This window comes from Elgaria multicarinata, chromosome 10 (assembly GCF_023053635.1).
Source record: "Elgaria multicarinata webbii isolate HBS135686 ecotype San Diego chromosome 10, rElgMul1.1.pri, whole genome shotgun sequence".
Taxonomy (NCBI): domain Eukaryota; kingdom Metazoa; phylum Chordata; class Lepidosauria; order Squamata; family Anguidae; genus Elgaria; species Elgaria multicarinata.
The window spans coordinates 59,967,591-59,992,160 of NC_086180.1; the positions used below are offsets into that span (position 1 = coordinate 59,967,591).

Here is a 24,570-nt window from a genome sequence, read left to right on the forward strand (position 1 = left end):
GCTGCTAAGAGGGGAATGCTGGTGTTCCTATAATACACCTGGGGTCTCATACCATGGACTTGGCAGCAGAACCCAGGAACCTTTCCCTGAGACTTTTCAAGAGGCGAAACTGCTGACTGGTTATCCATCATTATCAGCTCAGCAGATTCCAGAAGTTGATATTACAGCTCTGCTCTCAGCAGTTGCTGGATGTAAACCTACATTTAACAATAACAATAACACAGTAGTAAGTGTGCATAGGATGACACTTGCTGAAATCAATGGTACTTAAGTGCCCTGTAGTTTTTACTGTGCTTTCCCCTACGTCTTTTTTAGGGGTGCTTTCTCAGTAGCACTCCTTGAAAACAAGCAATGAACCATTAATATATGGGCTTTGAGACTTCAAATGAATCACCAAAAAATAAAACCAGCATCTCGGGAATCTACAAAAATGCATATTTGATATTCCTTCTTAGAATTGTCATTTGCAGGTAGAACTGCTTTCTTGTACCAGTGTTGTTAATTACATCAAGCTAATAATAGCTACTGATTTTTATATATTCGCATAGCATGTTCATCTGGGGGGGGGGGGGGAAATGTCAGGATGATTCTTTACACACCCCATAAAACACAGTGACCTGCCATCTGAGAACTGTAGACATATTTCAGTGATTGCAAATGGGAGAGAAATGGAAATAAAAGATGCTGTAAGTGTTGCATATTTTAAAAAATGGAAATGGCAAATGAAAAAAATCTATAGTAATATATGCAGTGTCAGTATGACTCACAGGAATAAAATGTATATGCTTCAAATGTGAAAGCTTCTCTTCTATCCCTTTCAGAACCAAAACATGCTATCTTTATGTCAATAGATAAGATGTTCAAAATCAGCAGTGAATTAAAGCATATAAACATAACATTAAAAAGCAGATCATATTTCAAATCACAGAATGTGCATTTGATAATATGGATTTGTTATGCCTTCACACCTTATAATCATCCTGCTGCACCTACAATTGCTGACCATGATCCAACCAAAGCTAAATACATTTTATTAGTCCCATTGATTGAAGGGCTTGGGAGTGCCACTTTAATAAAGGTGATTTGCAAGAAAAAAGAAAAAAAGATTGCCACATTATAAGCCTCAAAATTATACTGCTTATAAAGATGAAACTGGCAGCCATAATCTACCTGATGAATTCTACAGCAGTGCAAAATTTCAAACTGATCCAACACAAATTGCCACAGATATAGCAAGTTAAAAAGTCCTGAAAATTGACACTTATGTACTTTTTTACCTCCAAACTCTGGCTCAGCATATCATACATTTCTTTCAAATTGTGGGGCAAACTGCTGATGTACTTTATCCAGGATTGTCAAGGAGATGTGCCCTTCATTGGTTTGGTGAAATTCTGAGTAGCGGTTTAAAAAGTTATCAAGTTGTTGTTGTTTTTCCCAGCCTATGAAAGCGAATGGCAGCAACGGGTAGAAAGGGGGAGGTTAGAAAGCGAATCAATCAATCAATATCTGCTGCCAATGTTTTGTTCGACATGCTCAGTTTCACTCTGAAGCTAGAATGCTGCCAGTACACCAGTGTTTTGAGAGGAAGTCTAGTGTTTCTGTTAGCATTCTGGCAGTGAGGCTACAGTAGCAGAAAACTGTCAACTAAAATAAGAGTGAGGTAATTTTGAAGGTTGAGGGAATCACTCTAACCATGAGAAGGAGGAGAAGGAAAAAAGCTATGCTGGAATCCTGTGCAGTCTTACTCAGAAGTAGACTATTCTAAACATACGGGGACATATTTATTCATTTGGACACATTTATTCAGTTAATGACTTGTTTTTTGTTTTTGTTGATAAGAACTGTATTAATAAATTTCCTTTTTAAAAACCAGGGAAATTCAGCTATCAAACCTATTTAAGAAAAGAGTTATCTCATGTTGGCTCAAGTTTCACATAGCAGGAAATTGAAAGCTAAGGTTGATGCCTTAACTGACATGCCTTATGACCAGTAATAAAGTTGTGCATTGTTACAAATTGCCAGTAGAGTTAAAGGAATACTAAAAGAGGATAAGGAAATTGCAGAGAAGGTGAATGAGTTGTTTTGGTCTGTCTTCAATAAGAGCAGAAATTGTGGGCAGAGATCTTGGGAGGACAAGGCTATTGAAGACCTGGAAATGGTGCAGAAAAAGGCAAACAAAATTATTAAAGTGCTGAAACAAGTTTCTCATGAGGAAAGGTTACAACCTCTGGAACTGTTTAGCTTAGGAAAATGGTGAGTACTGGGAGACATGGGAGAAGTGTGCAAAATTAGGAACAGTGTGGAGAAAGTGGAGACAGGGATATCTATTTCTTAAGGAAGTGAGGCAGGTGGCTACTAGGAGGAGGGCTTTCTCTGCTGTGGCACCCCAGTTGTGGAACGAGCTCCCCAGAGAGGTTTGCTTGGCACCTACATTGTTTTCTTTCCATCGCCAGCTGAAGACCTTTCTATTTTCTCAGTATTTTAATACCTAATTTAACTTAAATTTAAACTTTGCTGCTTTAATCTCATATTTTAACCTATATTAATTTTTGCTGTGTGGTTTTATTCTGGTTGTGCTTTTTATATTGTATTTTGTACGTGTGTTTTAAATTTGTTGGTTGTTTTTATGCTCTTCATGGTTTTAATTTTTGTGAACTGTCCAGAGAGCTTCGGCTATTGGGCGGTATAAAAATGTAATAAATAAATAAATAAATAAATAAAAAGTCTCTCATAATACTAGAATCTGGGGACATCCTATGAAGGTAAAGGATGGGAGATTCAGGACAGAAAAGAAGAAGTGTTTCTTCACACAGAACATGGTTGAACTATCACAAGATGTAGTAATGGCTACCGACGTGGATGGCTTTAAAACTGGATTAGCCAAATTCATGAAGGATAAGGCTTTCAATGGCTACTGGTCGTGATGTCTATATATTATGTCCAAATTCATAGGCAGTTGCTGGGAACGTGAGCAGAACGGTGCAATTGCACTCATGTCCTACTTGAAGGTTTCCTACAGGCAGCTGATTGGCCACTGTATGTACAGAATACTGGCCTAGATAGACCTTTGGTCTGGTTCAACATGGCACTTCTTACGTTCTTAGCTTTAAAATCCTAAACCAAAAGGTTACACTGGAAAGAGTCAGGGAAGATAAACCTAATATGAAGCACAGTCTTGTGCATGTTTACTCAGAAATAAATTCCACTACGTTCAATGTAAATGAGTCTAGGAATACAGCCTAACAGCACAATTTTATACGCGTGTTTTCAAGAGTAAGCTTTACTGAGTTCACTTCCAGAAAACTGAGTATAGTTGCAGCCTTAGTTAATTTTGAAGGCAGTGCTCCTTTGAAACAAAATACCACAGATTTGTGAATTAAGTTTATATATGAATTGGAAACAGAAGCTGGGAGATCAAACCAAAAGCACAAAAGCCCCCAAATCTCTGGATGAACTCTCCCTCTCCCTCTCTCTCTCTCTCTCTGGGCCTTGCAAGACCAGGGGTTAGCGCGGTGCGAGGCCTGTGCTCGTCCCTGTGCATCCAAATGACACACAGGGGATCCTGGCCTCAGCCAGGGCTCCAGCTGCCCTGGAACCGCGCTAACCAGAACCACCTGTAGCACGGTTCTTCCTGCGTTCCCGGCCTCAGGTTGGGCTGAGGCCGGGACCACACGCGTGTGGACCGGTCTGCCGCTTTTCTTGGCTACCGCACTTACGCATGAGTAGCCAGGAAAAGCGGCAGATGGGCTGCAGCGCTCCCGCCGCCACCGAGTCCCCAGCCTCTGTTTCCCGCCACCCCACCATGTCCCCGACCTGTGTTGGCCTCTGCCACCAAGTCCCCGGCCTCTGATGCCCGGCGCTGCCATATCCCCCGGCCGGGCATCACAGGCTGGGGACTCGGCAACGGAGGCCATCACAGGCCGGGGACATGGGGGGGCAAGAAACAGAGGCCAGGGACATCGGGGGGCGGGAAACGGAGGCCAGGGACATGGGGGTGAGGGAAACGAAGGCCGGGGACATCGGGGGGCGGGAAACAGAGGCTGAGGACATGGGGGGAGAATTGCGGGTGGGAGACATTGGGTGTGGGATAGGACATCGTGGGTGGGGACGGGCGGGAGATGGAGAATGGGGCTGGGGGACATTGGGGGGGAATCAGACATCGCGGGTGGGGCGGGTGGGAGAAGGAGAATGGGGTCGGGGGGGAGAGAAGGAGACTTTAAAAAAACTACTTACCTTTCCTGGCTCCTGCTGCCTCTTTAAAAATAAAAAATGGCGGCTGCAACAGCTCTCCTCCAGAGCTTGTTGCGGCTCCCGTCTGAATTATGGCGAGATCTCGCATTATTCCTAACACGAGATCTCCCCTCCTCTCCTCTGGATTATCAGGTAGGTCTAGCAAGGCCCTCTCCCTCTCTCTCTCATTTCACTTCGGATGTGTTTCATCATAAATTCGTGCACAAACTAGCAAGATGAAACACACCTCCCCTTGTTACTTTTCAGTTTTGTATCAAGTGACCTTTCAAATGCACCCAGAACCTTTGAAATTATCAAAACATACATTCAAAGAGACACCCAGGAGTGGGTTTTATTACCATTTCCTATGTGGCTAACTGCTTAATGAAACTCTGATTTTTTAAATGGACTTGGAAAATGGCTTAACATAAGCTTTATGCTTACAAATGAAAATGTATAATGCTCTGAGCCAATGAAGAGCCTAATGCCAAACTACCCAGAAAATTAGATGGCAGCTCCTATTGCAGAGTCTCCCAATCTGCATCACAGAACCATATCAGGGGAGAAGGACTTTGCTCTGGGCAATCAGCAACCAGGGATAGCCAATATTCTTATAGCCAATAGTGGGGGTGGGGGGTCTGCCCTATTCTGTAGACCAGGGGAAGGCAGAAGAAAGATCTGGCTCAACTGGCAAATGTCAGGGTAATCGGCAGGAGATTGGCAAGGATCGGCAATTTCCTACCAATAGGAACAACTAAAAGCCTACCTGCTACACACCAAGGGCCTTGCTAGACCTACCTGGTAATCCGGTGGGGAGTAGGGGCGACACCGCGCTTCAGCTAGCGTGGGCCGTCGCCCCTAGCTAGACATAACACGCAACGGAGTAAGGGAAAAACCCATCACATCAGCCATTTTTTTTAATTAAAGGGCCATGTGTCCAGGAGCGCACCAACGAGAAGGTAAGGCTTTTTAAAATAAAATAAAATAAAGGGTTCCCCGCTCCCCCTGCCCCCAATTTCCCCCAATGTCTGATGCTCCCCCGCTCGCCAGTCCACTCCCCACGCTTGCCTGCTCGATTGCCCATCTGCTCACCCCCCACTCACCCACTCGCTCACCCGTCCACTCGCCCCCCCACTTGCCCGCTCGCTCGCCTGTCCACTCACCCCCCGCTTGCCCGCTTGCCCGCCCGTCCACTCACCCCCGCTTGCCCCCGGCCCCCTCTCTCCTCCCCGTGATTCCCTTGCCCCCGGCCCAACGGGCAAAGCACGGCTTCTCCCGGCTACTCGCGAATAAGCCGCATAGATGGGAAAAGCCATGGAACCTGCTAGACTTTCCGCAGCCCCGGGCTCAGCCTGGGGCTGCAGAAAAACTAGGCCAAAAGTGGATCCAGTTATCCCACGTCAAGGGAGGGTTTAGCCTGGCCTAACCCTGGGATCCCTTGTGCGTCATCTGCACGCACAGAGGTGAGCCCGGGTTTCAGCCCAGGCTAAACCCTCTTCTAGCAATGGCCCAAATTATGCTGTTGAAACAAAGAAAACTTGGAAGAATAATCCAATAGTGGATTTTTGTTCTGGGTTGAGCATGGATTTGTCAAGAACAAGTCCTGTCAGACAAATTTGATCTCATTTTTTGATAAGGTAACCTCCCTTGTGGACCATGGGAATGCTGTGGACGTCATATATCTTGACTTCAGCAAAGCTTTTGACAAAGTGCCCCATGATATTCTGATTAACAAACTAGCTAAAAGTGGGCTAGATGGAACAACTATTAGGTGGATTCACAGTTGGCTACAGAATTGGACTCATAGAGTATTTATCAATGGAACCTTCTCAAACTGGTGAGAGGCAACGAGTGGGGTACCGCAGGGCTCACTCCTGAGCCCAGTGCTCTTCAACATTTTTATTAATGATTTGGACGAGGAGGTGCAGGGAATGCTTATCAAAGTTGCAGATGACACAAAATTGGGTGGGATAGCTAATACCCTGGAAGACTGAAACAAACTTCAAAGTGATCTTGATAGGCTGGAGTGCTGGGCTGAAAACAACAGGATGAAATTTAATAGGGATAAATGCCAAGTTCTACATTTAGGAAATAGAAACCAAATGCACAGTTACAAGATGGGGGATACTTGGCTCAGCAATACTACAAACGAGAAGGATCTTGGAATTGTTGTAGATCACAAGCTGAATATGAGCCAACAGTGCGATATGGCTGCAAGAAAGGCAAATGCTATTTTGGGCTGCATTAATAGAAGTATAGCTTCCAAATCACGTGAGGTACTGGTTCCTCTCTATTCGGCCTTGGTTAGGCCTCATCTAGAGTATTGCGTCCAGTTCTGGGCTCCACAATTCAAGAAGGACGCAGACAAGCTGGAGCGTGTTTAGAGGAGGGCAACTAGGATGATCAGGGGTCTGGAAACAAAGCCCTATGAAGAGAGACTGAAAGAACTGGGCATGTTTAGCCTGGAGAAGAGAAGATTGAGGGGAGACATGGTAGCACTCTTCAAATACTTAAAAGGTTGTCACATAGAGGAGGGCCAGGATCTCTTCTCGATCCTCCCAGAGTGCAGGACATGGAATAATGGACTCAAGTTAAAGGAAGCCAGATTCCAGCTGGACATCAGGAAAAACTTCCTGACTGTTAGAGCAGTACGACAATGGATTCAGTTACCTAGGGAGGTTGTGGGCTCTCCCACACTAGAGGCCTTCAAGAGGCAGCTGGAGAACCATCTGTCGGGGATGCTTTACGGTGGATTCCTGCATTGAGCAGGGGGTTGGACTCGATGGCCTTGTAGGCCCCTTCCAACTCTGCTATTCTATGGTTCTATGATTCATGTACTCAGAGGCACTCTATTTTTAATTCTTGGTGTATTGTCCATGTTCCTATTTTGCACTTTGCTCTGGTTGGGGGATCACAGGTTTCCTGTAAAAAAAAAATCTCACAAGCTTAATGTTTGCCCACCCCTGCTCTAGACACAGAACAATCTGCCCTCTTCATGGATGAGCAACGCTTTAGTAATGCAGCATTACCTAGCATTAAAGACTTCGGGTATATGGAGGATATGAGCTCAGATAGTATGAGGTCATTGATCCTGGGGAATGACAAATGAATGTGCTACTTGATCTCTTCAAGAGGCAAATTGGCAGGGATGCATTGTTGTCTTTTCCAGAATATGCATGAGATGGGGATTAGATAAAGAAGGGGATGCGTAACAAAGTGTTGCAGTTTATCCACCCTCTGCTCCTTGTCAGGGTTATGGGCGTTATCCAACTGTGTCATTCTGCTAGCACAAATGGCATTGCACTAGCAGAAACTGGGTTCTGAACAATGTTCAAGCAGAGAATCCAAATAAGTCATTTTCCATAAGCATGGTTGTGCAAGTGTATTGAACAAGCACCTGTGCAATGAAAAAGTTCAGTAGAGTTCCACTAATGCTATCTGAGTTTGAGGAATGTCACCATTGGATACTGCCCATGGTCAGCCACCACCTCCATCCAGTTTTCCATTCTTGTTTTCCAACTGACTCAATATCCGGTGGCTACTCACCATGCTCAGTACTCACTGAGATGGGTGGGATTTGTTTGCTCTCCCCTTGTGTTTGTTTTGTTTTGGTATTTCTGTAAACCTTAGGATTCCCCCTGAGAATGCCGAGGAGAGTTCCATCTTGTTTCTCAGTGGCCTTGTTTTTGCTTTAGTCTCAAGTTTGCTCTTCGAAGGACTACTAGACATGCGAGTGAAACTGTAAGCAACACTGTGACCACACCTTGATATAATTTGGCAGGGGAACTGGGAGGACACTAATAGGTCATCCTAACCAAACTGTCCTTGAAAACAAGAGAGCAGAATTTGGGATGGAAATGTATTCATGCTATTAGTAAGTTACAGAGCAATCAGGGTGAGTGGGAGATGACCCACTGTTTCATGAGATTTCTGGCTTGCTGTGGTTGTTGTGGGGGATGGGTCGGTGGGTTTGTGTTGTTGTTTTTAACTTGCAGATCTTTTTTGCCTTTCTCCTCCTATGGGACATGAAATAATTACACCAGCTTCAGGCTGTCCTAGTTCAGAGGCCCGACCCAGTGGGAAGGAGGGCGGTACCAGGGAAGCAAGAGGGCCTTGGAACTGGCTGATCCAAGCATTCTCTCAGTCCTAGAGTGCCCTAATTGGTCCAGGTGAGATAACTGGAAGTACTCCTTCCCCCCACACCCAGAGCTTTCTGCAGGTATACTGGGAGAGCCTCATGTGCCACCTCAATGGCAGAGTGATGTTTCCACCCCATTTCTAACCAGCCTCAGCTCATTTTTAGCAGTGATTAGGATTGCTCTCTTAGTCGGGATTTTGATCCAAGCATTCTTTTGAAAGCCAGAATCCATCTTTCATGATAAGCTGGACTTCTTTTTCACTACAAATAAGTGATTGGATGATTTAAAAAATAATTGTGGCACCCTCATTGAATTACCGGTCGAATAATTGTTCAGTATTTGGGTAACTGGTATTAACAGAAATGCTTACAGCTCTCTCATTTTTAAAGATAAAAAGATAAAACTTAGCACAGTGATAGCTCTTAAGGAGGGCTTTAGCATGGCCAAGGTTGAATCAGATTGGTTGATGCTTTGATTTTTAGAAAATTTTAAATAGAAATTAAGAGAAAATGCTTACATCTGCATATTTTTTTGTAGATAAAGAGATGAAACATGGCAATCTGATAGCACTTAAGGTGGGCTTTAGCCATGAGAAGTTTGAATCAGATATTCACACCTTAATTTTTTTGGATTTTTTTTAAAAAAAATCCCACTCCAGTCTTCTCCAACCTGGTGCCCTCCAGATTTATTGGAGGCAGTGCCCCAACCCCCTGTACTGGAATCCCAGCCACTGAAACAAAGAGCCTGCCTGTGCCTGACTCAGGTGTAGAAGCTTTTTAACTCACCATGCCAGCCTGCCAGCCCAGCAGCACTTTCACACTGTGGAAATGTGGATGATTGACTTCTATGGGTCCAAGCAGAAATGCGCTCCGTCTCTCACTCACCCCCCACAGCCAGAATCAGCAGCCAGTTAGTGTTTCCCACTCCCCCAAACACTGCGATTGAGGAGAACATGGTCAGGGACAACACTGTAGCTAGTCCTAATTGGTTAGCCACAGGTGTCAATATCAAAGCTACCCCCACCCCACTCAACATCTTCCAAATATGGAGATATTCAATTTAAACAAACAAACACACACACACACACACACAGAGAGAGAGAGAGAGAGAGAGAGAGAGAGAGAGAGGGAGAAACAGCAGGATAATTCCAGTGACTTAAGAAGCTCCAATTGGGCACGTCTCCACTCTGATATTAATTAATGGGTTTGGAAGCAGCCAATCTCTGCTCTGGAAGATCGAATGCTCTGCAGCTGTTTGCAGTTACCAGATAATTCCAGGGCAGAGTGCACACCCCTACATTGGCCCTGCTGCTAAGGCTTATAGGACTTGGTGTCCAACAACATCTGGGTGCCACAGCTGCCCCACCCTGTTGTAAAATATATCCATGGACCATGAGGGGTCTGGTAAACAAAAAGTAGACTCCACAAAACGGAAGTCATCACTTCCATGAACTCAATAGTACAGCATGTTTTTCATCTTCAGTCCTCTGGTGCTACTAACTACTACTACTACTACTGTAGTTATTTTTAGTATTAGTTGTACTACTATAATTTGCTGAGTAGCACGATTTAAAAACATGGTGTTTCATAAACTAATATAAGCAATAGCGGCAGCAATAATAAAAAAGGAGCCTTAAATTTAAATGTCATCAGTGAAAGAAGACCTGTGTTTACTCCTTTCCAGCTTTGGGGCACTTCCAGACTTATTTTTCACTGTTCCTTGCTAATTCTCTTTAGTCATGCAGCGGTAGCTCAAATATCTTGTCATCACACGCTCTCTGCACATCTATTGTAGCATGCCCAAAACTGTATGTGCAGAAGTCACAGAATCATGCTAGTATTAGAAAAAACTTTAAGTTGGCATCACAGCACTGGGATGACACAAAAGAAGCTTAGTAGAAAGAGAATGCACCTGAGAAAGACAAACGTCTTTCAAAGACAAATATCCAGCAGTAGGCATTCAAGGGATCAACTGGATTGTTTGGCTTACAAGTGTTCCTTGAATTTTTAGGTCATCCTACAGCTTAGTTTCAAAGATGATAGCAAAAATTAAAGATAGTCATCAATACAGAATATACTCTTAATATATCTAAAAAATATATACAGCCAAATGATCACTAGCCATGTCTTAGCCTTGCTAAAATAAAAAGTTATCTTACATACACTTCACCCCCTATGGGTCATGAATAGAATGCAGTAAGCCAGACCTCAAAAGCGTTAACTATATTTAAAAGTATTGGGGATTGGGAGGAGAGAGGGAGAGTTCTGGAAAAGGTACTTGTGGAACAGTGCTGAGTACCATCTGATCAAAGACTACCAAAGAACAGTGGGGAGCCATCCATGCCAGTTTCCCTGTCCTGCACTGGGTCCGTAGTCCTAACTGTCTGACCTATGAACAGGCCATCTTGAACCCCATTGTGTGCACATCACAGAGATGCACGACATAAGTACCTCGGACCCACCAAAGAAGTCCTTCTTGGTCATGTCCCAAAGAGGAAATGAAGCTGTGTTTGACTTCAAGCTGACAGAAGGCAGGTCTAGGCTGTTCGCTCCTATCCCTCTCACTTTTGTGCAAGGATAAAGTTCGCCTTTAAAAAGGCTGATGTGCTTTCTCAAAGGTACCCAAGACAAAAACAGAAAGAAAGAAAGAAAGAAAGAAAAGAAAAGAAAAGAAAAGAGTGAGCATTGGGAGTCCCCTTTCATCCAGACAGCTGCTGTCAAGGTCGCCCACTGTATCGCAACCTCTGCAAGAGTGGCCTTAATTGCAGAGCTGCTCACCAGAAGATTAATGGGAACACATCTCCCTCTTCCTCAAACTCCGGTCTGCAGAGAGCCCACATACAGGGTCAACGGCTGTGCCAGCAATGGCAGCCCCTGTAAGATGTAGCAGAGTTTAGGGTTTTCACAGAACTGATGGGGGGAATCAATTCCCCTGCTGGGAGGCACAGTACTTACGCTGTCCTCTATTGAAACTTTATTCATTAAGCCATGTGAAGAGGACAGACTGCAAGAGGACTGTACCAGACTTGAATCTGTTTTGAGCAGCCTGGCCAGTGTCTAAGAAATCCTTCTCGTCATGGAGCTGGCATTAAAAACTGCATGTGTTTTTAATCTCTCTACATTCAGCAAGTGATTTCCACCCATCTTTTACAGTTAGGCTTAGGACTTAGACACCCTTTCTTTTTAAACAGGTCCCAGTGAGCTCTGTGGGGTGTACTTCTGAGTAAAAGGATCAAGCTGCAAAAGTTTATGCAGAGAAATGCATCCTGAACCCACCAAAAACAAGTCACTGCACTGACTAGATATGGAAGAAGCAAACGGCAACAACTACCAAAGCTCCCAGCAATACCTCAGTATTTGGAAGAACAAAATACCTCTTCAAAATAAAGAAATATAAAAAGGAAGGAAAATACAATTCTTTTATAACGGTTTGATAAATGGAAGGCAGTGGACCAACATTTTTTTCCTCTGACTACTTTTCATGCAAAACATATTATTTAATTCGCTGTGCAGCAATTTTTATGTATACAAAAATTAAAAGTCTCCCCATCCTTTATTTTCCCTGGACCACATTCCCCACTCTCTTGTCCTCCTCCGGCACCTTATATTTGCATTATTTTATAGCAATTCCTCACCCCCCCCCCCCGCTCCATACACACACTTCTGTTTCATCTCTGGCTTTGGTTTTCCTGTGGTCTTCTCTCTCCTTCTACCACCCACCCACCGTTTCCCTTCATTTGCCATTGCCAGGGCTTGCTCGGATGCCCTCTCCTGATTTTACTGCCTGCTTCTTGGCTCCCCCATGAACCCTCCCCCCCCCTTTTGCAGGGAACAGGTTCTAAACCAGCAAGTGAAGGCGGAGCGGGGGGGGGGAGCAGCATCTTCATCGCGCATGCCCCAAGCTCTCAAGCATGCTTCTTAAGAAGGAGGGGGCCAAAAAGAAGGAGAAATCTGATGAGGAAGTTTTGTGCTTTTGGGTTTTTTGGTGTGTGTGTTTTTTTTAAAAAAAAATCCTCCACTCCTCGACCCAAATGCAAGTTTGACCGGCCCTCCACTTGAAAGGTTTGGCGGTGTGCACATCGCGGGAAAATCCCCCGTGCCTTGGCTTAAATGCCTTGTGGATGCTGGACCTTTGGAACCTGGAGACCATATGTGCGGGTTAAGAGAGGGGAACGGACTTTTGAACGAGCCGGTTCCCCCAGCGGGAACCCCAGGGAGCAGGACTCCCGCAAGTAAAGCAGCCTCACAGGGCAAGCAGGACCCCGAAATCTTCGGAAGGCGGAGAGAAAGATATGTTGTACGGCTTTACAGAAGGGTAGGCGGGTGGTGGGGGGGGGGGGGAGAGAGAGCTTTGAGAAGGAAGTTCTGCTGGAAGGGAAGAAGAAAAAGCAGCAGCAAGTGTTGTGGCAGAGGTGGAGGGAATCCGCCTTCAGGGTCTTGAGTGGAAGACCCGCTGTGCGCTGTCCGAAGTGCTGATGGAACTGACGAGCGGGATCGCGCCGTGATCGTTATGGTCATTATGATTAAGGCACAGCAGGGAAAGAGAGGAGAAGCGCAGCCCGGCGGCTTGTATGCAAGCTCATCTCTCCAGCGCTCTTTCTCTTCCTCCTCCTCTCCTCCTCCTCCTCCTCCTCCTGCTGCTGCTCCTCTCCCCACTCCCACTCCCCCCTCCTCCTCCTCCTCTCCTCCCTTCTTCTCATCCTGTAGGGGCCGGCGGACTGAGCTGCGCGCCTGTATTCCCACCCTTTCCCAATCCTCGCTCACCGGCAGCTGAAAGCGCCTCCAACTCCTTCGGGCAGAGCGAAAGAAGGAAGCGAGAGAGAGGGTATATAACACACACACACACCCCTCTATGTGAACACAGCCCGAGAGGCGATCACGTACCTTGAGCTCCTCAATGTCCAGATTGCTTGATCTTTCCATAGACCGAAATTGAACGACACGAGGAGGAAAGGTGGAAGAAGAGGTGGAGAAGAAGAAGAAGAAAAGAGGGGGGAGGGGGGAAGCCCACTCTAGAAGTTGTGTCAATTGCTCTCTTTCTTTCTTTTTTTTTTTACCCCAAAAATATATCTATGCACATATATTCTAGGCTCTCAGTTTCCAGCAGCGTAAATTCAGCCTTGTCCTCCAAATCCGGGCTGCTCTGGTTAATTTCATTCTCCGGGAAACGCGCCACGGTGGGTTCCAAACCAGCAAAGAAAGAGACCAAAAAAGAAAAAGAAAAATATACAGCTATCTTCAGAAGGGAGTGACATACACTCCCCAGCCCTTCGGTTCTTTCCTCCCCACTTTCCTCCCCTCTTTCTTTTTTTTAAGGTCTCCCTTCACGATTCAAGCGACAGGTGATCTTCCCTGCCAAATCCTGTCCTGTAGCGATGAAAACTGGAAAGGGGGGACGGAGAGGAAGAGGAGGAGAGCGAAATCCACTCCGCGCGAGCTCCTTTCCTCTCTGTGTGGTTTCTTCTTCCTCCCGGGCTGAGAGGCGCTTCAGCACCCGGCAGAGAGCTGCATCCTAAGGCAAAAAAGCAGCGGCGGCGGCGGCGGCGGCGGCGGCGTCTCGGGCTCCCTCCCCGGACGGCATCAATGCAGCAAAATCGCGAGCGATCTTCGAACTGGAGCGAGCGGCAGCGTCGGGGGAAAGCACCGCCCGGCGCTCGCCTGCATGCTGTCCACCCGGGCGAGCCGACAGCGCCTCCCCGGTCCACCCCCTGCTCCCCAGCCCGAGCGCCCTCAGCGACGGCGGCGGAGGCGACGACGAGCGCTTTCCCCGGCCAGAGCCGCCAAGTCCTGCATCGACTCCCGAATGGGTTTTTTGGCCGCTCGGGCTGGAAGGCTCGAGCCGGAGGAGAGAGGGAGAGGGAGGCAGGAGGGGGGGGCAGAGAGAGAGGGAGGCCGGGAGGGAGGGGGAGAAAGAGAAGAAGATAATAAAGTCTGTAGGGGATGCGCTCCCTTGAAGGTTATGCTAAAAAGAGTTGGGGGGGGGAGATCTCTTGCAGAGAGAGAGAGAGAGAGAGAGAGAGGGAAGGGGAGAGAGGTTTTTTCTCCCCCTTCTTCCCTGCTTTACTGTCCTTCACCACCAGGTGACTGACTTCACTTCTCTCTTCTCACGGCCAGCACTGAGGGGATTTCTCTCATCTGTCAAAAAGCAACATTTCCTTTCCCGACAAATACAACCGCCCCCCTCCACTCCACCCCACCCCACATCGCCGCCGCCCGCCTCCAGGTCCTAAAGCCCGCCGCAGCCCTGCTATTCGGAAGCATTCGCGAGCAAGGCAATTCAACGCCGCCGCCGCCTCTCGTTTGCCGTTTGGGAAGGGGGCGGAGGGGGGCGAACGGCAGACTCGAAGAGCTCGGGCTGCTGGCTCTGGAGTTTCTCTCGGCAGATTGGAGCCGCTTGTTTTCTCTCGGCGGCTCTTGCCTCGTCCAGTTCCCACCACCAACCACCACACTCACATCGCATCACACACATACACGTGTGTGATGTGTACGTGTGTGTGCACGCATCTCATAATAATAATAATAATAATAATAATAATAATAATAATAATAATAATAATAATAATAATAGCTATCAACATCAGTTCCCTACTTACTTGATTATTATTATTATTTTTAAAAAAATATCCCTGATGCAAAGGCAACGGTGATGTGCGGTTGTCATTTCAGAGTGCCTCTTGGGTTTGTTATTGTAGCGATTTTGCTTTCTAATCCAAGTTGTCTGAGGTTCCCGTTGACACACATAGCCTGGGAACAACTCTAACTACCCTCCCCCCCCCCGCTCTAAAAGGAAGGAAGAAAGAAAAAAGGCTTTTAAGCAAATTTACCACCTGCAGATATATATATATATATTAAAAAAAATGAATTTATTTTGATGTAGGGGGGAGGGGGTTAAATTAGAAAGTCGTCTGAGGTAGAGACTTGGATCTGCTGTCTCCATGGTCCATTTCCCTCTGCCCTATCATCCATGCTACAAAACTTATTTTATTTTCATGGAATCCTCAGCCAGTTTGACCACATGTATGCAGTCTTCTCTGGTACTGTTGATTGGATGCTTACTCATGTTTGCATCCTACAGGGTGTCAAATAACATCAATGGGGAAGGAGTAGAGACTTGTGTTTTTCAACAAGATAAAGACAAGGGGGAGACTTGGAGACAGAACAGTTCAGAGCCATTCGTCTATCCTTCTGGGTGCCATCTAAATAGAATCCTTTCTAGAAAGGGCTGTCTGAGATGCCACAGGGTCATTCTGCCATTTAACCACCTATGGTACAATCCTGCATGTGACTATCACACATGAATGGATGTGCGAGGTCATGCAAAGCTCCATCCCACGAGCGTTTTATTGCACACTCATTACTGGGCACTCACGGAGTTTGCTCAGGTCCCTCCCATGACGTCGTCTGCCTCCCGCACGCCTTCTGCCCCTTCTGGCCTTCCTTGCACAACAAACCCCCCCTAATTAAGTCCGATTTTTTTAAAAACTCAGAATTGCTGCTCTCTCCTGCTGTATGCAGGAGAAGCTGCACCATTATAACAGCAGACTCAATGGGCCTCATGGTTGTGTACTTCCTCTTTTGAAAACAGGAAGTAACTGAGGAACGAAAACATGAAGGTAGGGAGTGTGTTAGCCCCCAGTGTGGTGGAGCTCGCAGTCAGCACCCCATATCAAATTCTCCCTCCTAGGAAGAATGGTTGGTTTGAAACTTTCTCCTTGGCATGTTGAACACCATAGGGGCAGATAGGGTTTAGTACGGATACATGTTCCAGTGTATGACCACCCCTATGCATTCCTAAAATAGTTCAGTCCCAACAAGGTTAAAACCATGTGTTTTCCTGAATGTCTGTGTTACCCTAAAAACCCTACCCAAAGCATGAAAGCTATTGAGCTCCGTGAACACCCTGGTCTTGCATGTATATTGAAATTAAGAACCGTATTGCCAGATTGGTCCATATACTACAGTATTCCACTCAGGGATGGGCATCCCACTGAGAACATCTTGCTCAAGTGTCCCTCAATACCTGGAGCCTACACTGCAGTCCAGTATAGTCAACACTGACTGGCAGCAGCTCTCCAGGGATTCAGGCAGGACTTTTCATAGCCCTACCTGGGGATTGAAAGTGGGACCTTCTGCATGCAAAGCCTGTGCTCTATCACTGAACTACAGCCAGTCCCCCAAAAGAAATATGCATCATGGTGACAGGCTAAGGCACAGTATCCTGTTTTTGTTCCTGGCTCTTCCCTTTTTTACGTGCTGTAGAAATTTACTTAACCAAACTGAACTCCATAAGAACTTGCACATTCTGTTTGTTCCTGAAACATCTAGAATGCTCATGAACATTCTGTTATATCACAACAGCTCTGGAAGTAGAAACCAGAAGGAGTAGGATTTGCAATGATCAAGAGCGAAAATTTCAGCATCCCATTACTAATAGAAGAGTTAGGTAAAATCTGTGAGCTTGTGCAAATATCCTTAATTTATGTAGTTTATAAATGCTCATAATTTATACAAGTCACGCAGTCCACCATTTTTTTAGCTGTGAATTTTCTTAGCTTAAAATTACCATGCCACAGAATTTTGATGTTTTGAAGCGTACACATAAGGGCAAAGTAGATTTAAAATAAATTAATCACATTTATTTATCAGGGCTGTAATAAATATTAATGACCCTATCCAGAAAAGTAAAAAGAAAAAAGAAAAAGAGAGATTAGTATAGTTCAACTAATAACAACTCTGTTACAACCTGTTCAGTGAGCCTTTCTACATGTGGCATTTATTGTGCGATCATGAATCCTCACTCATCATAGTTTTCAATTGCTTTACACAATGCAATCCTCTTCCAGGGCTTCTCTATTTCTTTGCAACCATTTCCACAGATTTTTTTTTTTAACAAAAAATCAAAGTAAGTCTAGTATTATCTGAAAATGGTAGAATGAAATACTAGTGTAGTTGTGCAATTCTGCTATACCAAAGTGCTACCTAGTAGTTGTGCAATGGAGCATATAGAAAGGCAGAAAAAGAAAAAACCCAGAAAAGAACATGTGCAAAGCAAGAGCCTCAGTAAAGTGTTGAATTAAAAGCCTCGTGTATAAAGGGTCCATTATTCATTGCTCAGAAGAGAGAATTTGCAAAGACCTTTGATAAAAACACTATGATTGGCAAGCCATGGTAAAGTTAGTCCCTATTTTGGACCTAGAGCTGCCAGTCACAGAAGCAACACCCCTGTTCTTCCTCAACCCTGCCTGGAGTTTGGGTGGGGTGGGGTGGATGTATTAAATGCACAGTTTCAAACTGAATCTAAAAATCAACCATCTGAAGAAAAAAGCTAAATTAGTCTGAAGCCTCGGAAATCCTCACTTTACTTTGGAAAAGAGCTACTCTGCTTTCAACAAGGTCTAAACATCTCCAAAGTGGTTTGGTATTTCGTTTGGTATTTGGGTTTCATCCAAAGCAGATGCACACCCCTAATAAGAAAGCCCTGCTGGATCAGACCAAGGCTCTATCTATCCCAAGATACTGTTTGCAATAGTGGACAGCCCAATGAATCATTATTACAGATAGGGCTTGAAAGCAATAGCCCTTTTTCAAGCCCTCTGAACTTGAAGGTTCCATAGGTATCATGACTTACAGCCATTGACAGATAATTATCCATGAATTTGTCTAAACTGTTTTCCCAATAATTCCAAGACATCCAGGAGACAACAGATTGGGGAAGGTGGCATTATTATTATTATTATTATTATTATTATTATTATTATTAGATTCAGAAATGTTGGCCATTGACCATATTCCAGCACTATGAGGTCAAAAGTGATCTCTATCCCATTCATAATTGTTTTTAATGTCTGAGCAGCACCAAGCCAAAATATCAGAAGGCATTTCTCTGAGAAGCTTTCTGTGATTCCCCACCCTCCCACCATGCCCAGAAAAAGAAGGGCAGTTTGAAGAATTTTCTCTGAATATTCTCTACCTTAACAACAACAACAACAACAACAACAATGTCATTTTCCACTGAAAATGCCATGGAATGTTGCTAGTCTGGAACACTGAGGACTAAAGGGTAGGGGCTGGGGAGGGGGGGTTAGGAAAAAAGGAACTATGTTTCTGGCACTGCTAATGGTGAGCCACAGCCAGCAACTGGCGCCATAGGTGAACCATACAATCAGTACCTCCAATCCCAAACCACAAGGGCAGAGGTTTCAGCAGTAGAAATATTATCATTGATATTAAAACACAGCCATTTTCAATTTGATTTTTTTTTTTACTATGCACTGCATCATCACAGAGGATCTGATAAAAGCAATAAAGGAGATGAGCAGAGTCCTGGGGAAAGGGTCCTGCAAGAAGGAACCTGATTGCATCCTTGGGGTGACATGGCCAGCAAGATGCCACCAGCCCATAGGCTCAGCCCTCCAAGGGTAAAGGAAATGGCTGCTCTCAGGATGGGGGTGCTCTCTGTCCCTGTCTCCAACAGGGAGCAGCACCAGAGCAAGAACAGAGCAATTCCCTCATCTGAGGGAGGACCAGGTCCCAAAGGTGGGCAGGAGGCCTGACATAGGTAGGTTGACCATATGAAAAGGAGGACAAGGCTCCTGTATCTTTAACAGTTGCCTAGAAAAGGGAATTTCAGCAGGTGTCATTTGTATATATGGAGAACCTGGTGAAATTCCCTCTTCATCACAACAGTTAAAGCTGCAGGAGCTATACTAGAGTGACCAGATTTAAAAGAGGGCAGGGCACCTGCAGCTTTAACTGTGGTGATGAAGAGGGAATTTCACCAGGTTCTCCATATATACAAATGACACCTGCTGAAATTCCCTTGTCTATACAACTGTTAAAGATACAGGAGCCCTGTCCTCCTTTTCATATGGTCACCCTAGACATAGGACTTCTCCACATAGGGCTTATATCATGTGATCAAGATTGGTTACTCATGGAAGTTTGTGGATACTTTACACAACTTCCTGGGTCCCTCCTGTGGTCTATGGCATTTATGCCACCATTGTAAAGCATGAGGAAAGTCCTTTTTTTTCCTCTAGGAAGTGCTATGAAGCACTTTACTTGCTTAGTGTACTTCTGTAATGACACCATAACAGCAGCACCATCTAGTGGCTGTAAAATGAAACATATAGAACTTGCCAAAATAAAACATCACATGTCAGCCTGTGTAAAGGAGCCAATCTTAATCCTGTAAAGAACCTGGAAGCAGAAGTGTCTGTAAGGATGTGGGATTTTATCCTCATGTGGTGAAGCTCCTTAGACCCACCATCCTGAGTCAGCCCCTCCTCACTTCCATAGCCTCAGTCACATTTCCTCTATATACACACAGGAATTGAAATAATGACATCTTCAATATTGTGTGTTTTTAAAGTTTGTATTCTCTTCCCCCACCCCCTCAAAGTTGATGCACTATTTAACTTGGCACCCTAGACAACTACCTAATTTGCCTTTATGGATGGGCCTCCCCTGGTCACAGCCATGAAAAACTATTTATTTTATTTTATTTTATTTATTACATTTCTATACCACCCAATAGCTGGAGCTCTCTGGGCAGTTCACAAAACTATTAGAACAGCTTTCCTCAACCTGGCACCCTCCAGCTTTGTTGGAATACAATTAAATGCAATGAAATCCCACCCCACCCCACAAGTTCCTTTGGCCAGAAATGGGGTGGAAAATTTTGAAAGACCATTTGCATAGAGCTCTTCCCCTGAATTTTGTGTTTGACTTTGAATATATGTGTGTGTGTGTGTGTGTGTGTGTGTGTTAAAACCACATCTAGTCATGCTAGATTATCTGAAGGGGGGTAGTTAATTGTTGATTCTTCCAAACTTCTAAATGTTTTGCTCACAAAGAGAACTGTCTTAGAAATCTGCAGTTTGCATTTGCACATTAAAAATATTTTAAAAGTAACGTAACTTTTGGTCATGCTTTCCTTTAGTTTGGAGAAATCTTTGAGAAGTAAAATCACTCCAAGTATCTGGCAAATGCTTTGCCTTTTAGCAGAAGACGGGTCTCTGAGGAACAACAGTTTGTCATGGAAGCTGCTGCTAGCCCTTCACATGCATAAATTATTTCTCTGTTCGGTGCTACAGATATCTGAGGGCATAATCAAGTCTTAGTGCTGGAGGGAGATACTTTTGTTCTCAGAAACGGAGCCTGGAATGGAGCCATTTTGCTTAATCTCTGTGAGACATTCTGCTGTAACTTTTAAAAGAGAGCAGCTACGCAGCTTCTGCATGACTCTCCAGTTCTTAGCCACACTGAGGATTTCTTTAAATACCTCAAGGCAGAGAAATTTTTACACAGACACTTTCAGCCTTTGGTAATTTTCATTAAAATACATAGCACCAATGAGCAGGATTGCTGAGTGGGAATTAATGGGACCCAGAGTCCCTATGAATGTCCCGGATTGTTCAGGAAACCCATGGGAAAGGCACAACCACTCTCAGTTGAGTGAGCACATGTCTGAACTTCAGTTGCCAGACAGTAACCCACGAGATCCTGTCTACACCTGTAAAACCCATGGGAAAGGCACAACTACTCTCAGTTAACTGCCTCCTGTCTCAACTTCAGTTGCCAGATCACAACCCAGAAATCCTGCCTACACCTGTAAAAGTAGGCAGAAGCTATGTTTGGATGACATATTAGACAACAGAGGGGGGAATAACACACTCACTGTGCATTATTTTTCCTGTACTCATCACGCAACATGTTGCCCCTCCCCCATTACGCAGCTGAGAGTCCCAGCACCCTTCTGGGCTGCTGGTGCTCCTCCCTCCCTCCTCCTTCAGTCTTCCCGGCCATATCCCATCAGCCATTGCAAGTTCTGCCAGCTGTACAGGAGCAGCCGGGGTGTTTTGGGCCACTCCTGCCAGAGAACTCTATGGCTAATGGAATAGTGCACCTGACGGAGGGTCTAGTAACCACTGATAGCCTTCTCCTCCAGGACTGCATCTAACCCCCCTTTTAAAACCATCTAAATTGGTAGCCATCAATACATCTTGCAGTAATCCTGGAGTTCTTCAGTAAGTTATGAGAGGTTCCTTAATGGAAAGATCAGTTTGGGCAGACCAAAACTTCCTTCTTCCTTGGAAAATAGATTGCTAGGCCAGTACAGATGTTCTGCTGCAATTAGCAGAGCCATTGGGAAGTGTTGGGTGTATTAGGTGTGAGCAAAATCTCTCTGTTCACATGGGCCAATGGTGGAGGTCCATTAGGCATGGCCAGCACCTTGCATGATCTAGAAATATGCACTATAGAACATTCTACCATCCCCAGAATACTTTGCAGGGCTTCTCTGACAGTTGTTCAGGGATTTTTTTGGCAGGCACATTAATGTGGTATGCAATCCTTGAAAGTTCAGTTCATGAGACACTGGGCTGTAGGTAATCTATATACATTCTTGATGGATGTGGGAAATAATTTTAAGGGGGAAATATGCAGGATCTATAAAAAAGGATAAAACCAGAGTTGATCCTGACTCATAGTGCTACTAATGAGCATCTACCATCCTGATCTGCAACAGTTTAGTCAGGACTAAACCTCCTTGAACTCAATGAAACTTACTTCTGAGTAGACATATAAAGAATTGCAATGTTGCTCATTGCAACAGAATGGCATGTAATAATTATTTCATTTCATTTCAAAATATGATACATTCAATTAAACTCCAAGACTTTCATTTAATTAAGCCCATAATAAGCAACATGATCTGAAATGATTATGGACAATCTCAATCTCTTTCACTGGCCTTAAAAGCCTGAGAAAATCAAAAAGGTCTGTGCCTGACATTTAAAGGAGATCAAAGTAGGCACCAGGTGAGTCTCTCTGGGGAGAGCATTCTATTACTAGGGTGCCACCACTGAAAAAGCCCTTTCTCTGTTAGTCATCTGCCATACTTCAGATGATGAGGGATCCCAAAGAAGGACCTCAGATGATGATCTCAGAGTACAGGCTGTTACAGATGATCCTTCAGGTTCCTTGGTCCCAAATCATGAAAGGCTTAAAAATCAACACCAGCAGGTTGTATTTGGCTTGGAAGCTGACTAGGAGCCATAAGGCCCATTCCCAGTTAGCAGCCATAATTTCTGAACTGTATTCAGAGGTAGCCGTTAGAGTAGTAATCCAGCAATACTCCAGTAATCCAGCAATAAAGCATTAGAGTAGTAATCCCTTTGTGCACCCTTTGTGCTTGTGCAGGGTGGGGGAAAGACACATGAGATGTTGCAATTGGGTCAACAGCCCAACCATAGTACCAGCTGAGGAGACTGTTCTCTGACCTGTCAGCTTGGTGGACATTGTTTTGGGACTGGGGATACAAAGCCAAATCAGAGGGGAAATTCCCAGGATACAAATTTAGGCCAAGGTTTGGTGGAGATCCCAGCAACTGAAGAGCCCCACTGTTTCCTGCGCTGCTTTTGCAACCAGTTTGTTCCATTGTTTATGGATTTTCTTGACCACAGTTTTGCTGATTCTGGGAAGGAATTTTACTTGGCTTGATGAATGACCATAGATCTTTGCTCTCCTCATACCAAAATAACTGTACCCAGTCTTAATTCAGTGCTGCATGTTTGCTACTATTCAATGTCGTAACTGGTTTTGGTGCTGGTTTTGGTGTACACGTGTACAGATCTGTGTCCTTAAAATTCACACATATGGACATTCATTGCAGAAGTGAAAAAATGAGTGGGCAGCCTGTGGTCCTCCAGAAACTCTGGCCTACAATTCCAATCAACCCGAGCCAGCATAGTCAATGGTGAGGAAAGATGGGATTTGTAGGCCAAAACATGGACTGTCCAATATACCAGTCTTATTAGGACTAAAATTGAAACAAATAAGGACAAGTGTTTACAAGAAATGTTGCATGGGTTTTTTCAAACAAAAACTGATCCAGGAACATTCCCTTTCTCTGATACCATAAACATGATTTTGTTTTGGAATAGTTTACATTCCTGAGATGAATTGGAATTCTTCAGGTAGTAAAATGTCAAAAAATCCATGCTTTTTATGGTTTTCTGTATTGGGTGAGGATTTAAATCCTACTTTGACACCAGTTCAGATTCTTCAAAGTCATTGTTACCCTGAAATATGGTGTTTGTCAGCCCTGTGCAAAGTGTCAGAGTTTGTAGTCTCAATAACCTCTTTTACTCTCAGCACTAAAGATAAAACTCCAAATGTATGATTTGCATTTCAGAAGGCCTCCTATCATTATCTGCAGACATGAGAAACATACATGTTTGCCACATGAATGGCATTTCAGCAGATTTTTTTGTTGTTTCCCAGGATTAGGCTCGAAAAGTAGCAGCTCTCTTAAGCAGTGATTGACAATGAAAGCAAATTACACTTTTAAGTTGATGGTGGCTGTGTGAAGACAGAGGCTGTCCACTGGGGACTTGACTGAGTAGCTTCTGCTTAATCTTTGCCTCCTAAAAAGAGCATCCTGAATGCATGATGGTTTGGGCAGAGAGCTTGCAGAAATTAAATGTGGTTTGTGCATCCTGTGATTCTTTACATAATGAGAGCTAAGCACTGAGACAAAACCTTTGGTGCTTTTTAGTAGACCCCCCGCTCCGCCTCACTTCCAGATCAGCGATTTGCGGATCAGGCCACTTCGCTCCGCCCCCGCTCTGCCCATGTCCACTCCACTCCGCTCGGAGCTCCGGATCCGGATCGGAGCTCCGTTTCCGCCCCTCCATAGGCTTGCATTAAGCTAAAAAAGTATACAACTTTTTTTCTGTGAAAGTTAGAAACCTCAAGTTTGGCACCATGACACCTCATGGAGGTATACACATGCACGCCAAGACTCAAGGCAATCCCATTATCCCCTGATTTTTGGGGAATTTATGAAAATCAGGCACCCCATTCACACCCCTTTCGATAGCTCCGTCAATTTGCATGTTAGAAACCTCAAACTCACCACCATGACAGCTTATACAGGGATACACATGCACGCCCAGACTCAAGGCAGTCCCATCATCCCCTGATTTTGGGGGAATTTATGAAAATCAGGCACCCCATTCACACCCCTTTCCATAGCTCCGTCAATTTGCACGTTAGAAACCTCAAACTCGCAACCATGACAGCTTATCCAGGGATACACATGCATGCCAAGACTCAAGGCAGTCCCATCATCCCCTGATTTTTGGGGAATTTATGAAAACCGGGCACCCCATTCACACCCCTTTCCATAGCTCTGTCAA

The 24,570-nt window shown here is 44.8% G+C and overlaps 1 protein-coding gene across 1 annotated transcript in view; it reads right to left on the reverse strand.

Moving 5' to 3' along the window:
- SGCZ (sarcoglycan zeta) overlaps window positions 1–13,338 on the reverse strand; it is a 668,548-nt gene extending 655,210 nt beyond the window's left edge. Inside the window, exon 1 of the mRNA XM_063135185.1 lies at window positions 13,253–13,338. Coding sequence (XP_062991255.1) covers window positions 13,253–13,291 — 39 coding nt within the window. The 5' untranslated portion in view covers window positions 13,292–13,338. The remainder of the gene's footprint in view (window positions 1–13,252) is intronic.
- Window positions 13,339–24,570: the final 11,232 nt, after the last annotated feature.